Below are 4,920 nucleotides of genomic sequence, written 5' to 3'. Positions count from 1 at the left end.
TGCAATGCCTTTTGTGGGCTCCGACTGTCCACCTGTCTTTTGTTGATTCCTTGAAAGTTCACAGCCTTAAAAGGTCAGTTTAACCGAAAAAGATTCCCCTTGCTTCCTCAAAATCTTTCTAAGCATAACAACATGATAATCATATCTGGTATTTCAAAAGTATTTATGTGGTTATCAATTGATTATTCTTGTTTCTCCTTAAGGAATTCAGTGCAAATCATTAATCATCCCTCAAATGATTAATTTGAGTTGTCTCAAATTGCATAATCATTTGTAATCTAAATTGAGTAATCATGGACGATAAATTTTAGTTTTTTAAATTTATAAATATTAAATTATTTCGATAATCATGACATATGTTATTATTTTTTATTTTGAGGTAATCATGAAATTTTATATTTATATATAACAATTAAGTTTAAATTAAAGAATGCTCTAAAATATTTAGTTTATTGGTTGATATATGATATCTCTATTAACAGAGCAAAATTCGATTCTTTCCCTCCAATTCAAGAAAAAAGTTTAAATTCAAGAGTTAGCTTAGTTAATAGTGCTTAATTCTTCCTTTCAATAGTTTAATTTTATTAAGTGATGTTACGAGAATTTTATTTTTTCACGTTATTTTGAGATAAATATATTATTCTAAATTTTTTATTAAAAAAATTAATATTTAAAATTTAGCATAGCTTTTTCTATGATCTTATCCAAACAAAAAGAGAGATGAAAATTTCTTTAGTTAATAATTGTCTTTTTTATGAGATGCATTATGTTTATTGTTTGCTTTTGCTTTTACCATTTATTTGGTGTGAATACAGTGGCACCCAAATGGGCCATGATGAAAAGCTTTTAATGCTTACCACAGGAAGTGGAGAGAGTGTGGATAAGAATGTGAAGGATGAAAAGATTTTTAATGGGTAACCTTGGAGAATGGCACTACTTACATTATATTTTCAACCCCCAAAAAAAAAATTGTAACATGTGTTATATTGTCATTATAGCTAGATTCAAGTCCTATCAAATGTGAGATTCATCTAATTTATGTTGGTTTATTTAATCTATTCATTAATTTATTATTGTAATAGTTATGTCATGTATATGTTATAGATGTTGAGTAATATTTTATTATATTAATATAATTTTTTTATTTGTACATGTAATTAGGAGTGAGTATTAATCAATTCCAATTGAATTAATTGATCGAAATTGATTGAATTTACTTAATTCAATTAGATTTGCTTAATTTTGACTTTCATTAGTGATTTGGTTTGATTTATTCAATAATTTTCATTGATTTTTTATATCTAAAATTTACAATTGAATCAACTGAGAAATCGATAATTTATAAATATATATTTTTAAATATATTATATATAAAACTATTATTAATACATAAATAAGATAAATTTCTATAATAATTATTAATTTTTATATATAATATAAATACTAAAAAACTAATAAATTCGATCGAACCCATTGAATATAAGTCAATTTCGATTATTTCAATTACATAATATAGTTTGATCGGTTTGATTATTTTATATGAGAGTAATTACTTCAATTTTTAAAATTTTTAAATCGAATTGATCAAATGCACATTTTATACATAATCTTATAAAAATATTTACTATGATGATTAATTTATTCAATGTTAATTCGCTCCAAATGTAATTAAACTAGGAATTAATAAAGGAAATGGAATTAATTTAATGACTCCATAAAGTTAAAAAAATCAAACTAATATATATATATATATTGATGCATATGGGATCATTAATTGGTGGAGCCTAGGAAACAAAGGGAGGGCAAACAACGCCAACTTCGTATGTCCACTCACCTCAGCACAATCATCCTAAATATGACATCATCCATGACATCACCTTCCCCGACAACCCGCGGACGGTTCAACTAACACTTTCTTCCACGTGGCATCATCATCGCCGTCGAGAATCCCCTAACATAATATTCCAAAACCATATATTATCTTTCCACAGAACCGTTTTTTGGCCTTCTTCCCCCCAACATTTTCACATATTCACTCCCCCCCACGCCTTACATGCACTTCCTCTAGCAAACATACCATCAAGAGAGAACACAAAGGAAAAAAAGAAAGAAAGCACAAAGGAAAAAAAAAAAATCAAAGGGAGATATTTTGGGAGAATGGAACGAGATTGAAGTTGGATCGATTCACGAGTCTTTTCACGTAAATTTGGTGTTTAGTTTCTCATAATGACTAGCATTATGGACGCGGCGTGTGACAAGTATAGCATGATTAATTTCGAAGAGACGGAGTTACGTCTAGGATTACCGGGAGGAAATGGAAACGATGGTGAAATGACGAAAAACAACGGCAAAAGAGGGTTTTCGGAGACCGTTGATTTGAAGCTTAACCTTTCGACAGCAAAGGAGGCAGTGGCAGATGAAGCTGAGAAGGTTAAGAAAAAGAGCACTGTTGCTCCTCGCTCTGCTGACCCTGCAAAGCCCCCTGCAAAGTAAGCTACCCTTTCCCTTTTAATTTCTTGGTTCAACCTTGTTTCTCAAATCTTTGTTTTCATTTCCTTTTCGGGAAAGTAACATATAGTAATTCAAAGTTCAATGGATCAAGAAGTGAGCATGCATGATTCTGTTCTCATCTGAAATTAGTCATTGAATTTTTCTTCCGAGTGTTGAATATTGATTTGGAGATTAAGAAGATGAGTCTCCATTGAATCCTGGCCTTGTAAAGTGAAAAAACAGTTTAATTTGGGATGTTTGATGGCTTTGGTTGTTTGTCGGGAAAAGGAGGGAAAAAAACAAAACATGTGGAATCTTTAGTACTTTTCCCAACAACCAAACAATAATTCAAAGGTTTAACAGGAAAGTGGCCAAGATAGTCCTCAGCCAAGCTACCAAACTTTGGTAAATGTCAATAGTAAAGTACTACCACATTCACATTTTCAATACTTGGATATATAATATATAATATTAAATATAATTCTCTTTGACCATAGAATGGAGTTCCAATAATTTCCATAATATATTTTTATGTTATTTCCTTGCTTTGAATCATTATGATTATATGTTTATGGTAAAAGAATGAAATGATCTAGCTAGTTGCTTAAAGTTGAGGGCACATTGGATTTCAGGGCACAAGTGGTGGGATGGCCACCTGTCAGGTCCTTCCGTAAGAACATCATGGCCGTCCAGAAGAACAGCTCCGACGTTGAGGGCGAGAAGGCCGGCAGCAGCAACACCACCACCGCCACCGTGGCGGCAGCCTTCGTTAAGGTCAGCATGGATGGAGCACCATATCTACGCAAGGTGGACTTGAAATTGTACAAGAGTTACCAAGAACTTTCTGATGCCTTAGGCAAAATGTTCAGCTCCTTCACTATTGGTAACTGTGGGTCACAAGGAATGAAAGATTTCATGAACGAGAGCAAATTGATAGACCTCTTGAATGGTTCTGAGTATGTTCCTACTTATGAAGACAAGGATGGAGATTGGATGCTTGTTGGTGATGTCCCATGGGAGTAAGCTTCCAACTCCAAAAACAAACTTACGTTTTGTAATCTTGGCATCTTAATCTCATGATTAACTAACTAATCCGTCTCTAAAATTCTACAGAATGTTCGTCGATTCATGCAAACGCTTGCGAATCATGAAGGGATCTGAAGCGATTGGACTCGGTCAGTACTGTCACCATTGTTCCAATCTTAAACAATGGGATCTAAACGTAAAATTTTATCACTGATTATTCGTCTTTCTCATGATATTGCAGCCCCAAGGGCAGTAGAGAAGTGCAAGAACAGAAGCTGAAATAGTGTTACAGAACAAAAAATCTCAGATGAAACCCACCTGGCAAACCGGCTCGAGAGGGTTCGAGCAGGGAGTTTGAATGTGTCTGTATCAAGGGTTTTCCTTCTTTTTTCTTTACTCCTTTTTCCATCAGCATGAAGAAAAAACAAGAAAAAATTATGAGGAATATATTCAGAAGATTTATTAGGGTACAAGAAATCAAAATAATAGAAAAATCAAAATATGTTTATATGACTTTTTTGCTTTTTCTTCTGTGCAACTCTCTGTCTTATTGTCAATGGCTTGTCTAAATAATATCCTAAATATTATTATTATTGTTATTAATGTTTTGTAGTTGTCATGAGTGCTTTCTTTCTTTCTTTCTTTCTTTTTTTTGGGGGGTTTACTCCATTTTGTAATATTTTGCATGTAATATTTTTTCTTCTTTTTTTATGTAATGTATGAAAAGATTCTCTGCATTATGTATACTTTTTTATAAATTTTATAATGTTTTTTTGTAATTGGTTGAGGAGACAAATAAACAAGATCCATGAAAAAGAGATATGGTAGAGCAAGGCCATGTGCAAATTGCTGGGAACATTTAAGAATCAATTATTTTTTTTTATTTTTTATTAATTTCCATTGCTGGTATATGTAATTTTTATTGCAAGTTGTAGACAACTGTGGACCCTAAAATTATTTGTTCACAGCAAATGCTTAATTTTTTTTACAAAGAAACAAATGATTCTAACCCCTCTCGAGATGGTTCAAATCTACAAAGAAAGCTATTACTGAGAAGGAGATATTAATAAAAGAAATCGTATTTTTTTTTATTTTTAGAGTTATGATTTCTCCATTAATCTCGAATTTTAAGCTTCAGATTAATAATCATAAATGAAAAATTTGCTTATATTGAAAGATGACAATGAAGGTGGTGAGGAAATGAGAATTAATTCTAGAACAATTTCTTTCATTAATTTATACTACTATTTTTCATTAAAGAGTGATGTGTATTTCTGATATGAAATTATTTGATATTAAACAAAAAGAAAAAAAATTCCAAAGTATGTACATAGATGTTAAATTATTAATGTCATTACTTAATCTGGAATTCCTTAACGTAAACCCAACAAGAAAAAGGGGCCA

The 4,920-nt window shown here is 31.3% G+C and overlaps 1 protein-coding gene across 1 annotated transcript; it reads left to right on the top strand.

Annotated features, from left to right (window-relative positions):
- The first annotated feature begins 2,089 nt into the window (after window positions 1–2,089).
- Window positions 2,090–4,386, top strand: IAA16 (indoleacetic acid-induced protein 16). Its single transcript, XM_007030505.3, has 4 exons — window positions 2,090–2,489; window positions 3,123–3,509; window positions 3,604–3,665; window positions 3,758–4,386. The coding sequence occupies exons 1-4, from the start codon at window positions 2,227–2,229 to the stop codon at window positions 3,793–3,795; spliced, it is 750 nt and encodes a 249-aa protein (XP_007030567.3). The 5' UTR covers window positions 2,090–2,226; the 3' UTR covers window positions 3,796–4,386.
- The last annotated feature ends 534 nt before the right edge of the window (window positions 4,387–4,920 follow it).

The sequence above is a fragment of the Theobroma cacao genome, chromosome 5 (assembly GCF_053813885.1).
Source record: "Theobroma cacao isolate CCN51 chromosome 5, ASM5381388v1, whole genome shotgun sequence".
NCBI lineage: Eukaryota > Viridiplantae > Streptophyta > Magnoliopsida > Malvales > Malvaceae > Theobroma > Theobroma cacao.
This window is presented reverse-complemented; position numbering and strand designations above follow the sequence as displayed.

Coding starts and splice junctions, on each gene's coding strand:
- IAA16 (XM_007030505.3), top strand. CDS start 2,227: ATGACTAGCATTATGGACGCGGCGTGTGACAAGTATAGCATGATTAAT. Junction 3,510..3,603: donor GTTGGTGATGTCCCATGGGA/GTAAGCTTCCAA, acceptor AAAATTCTACAG/AATGTTCGTCGATTCATGCA. Junction 3,666..3,757: donor ATCTGAAGCGATTGGACTCG/GTCAGTACTGTC, acceptor ATGATATTGCAG/CCCCAAGGGCAGTAGAGAAG.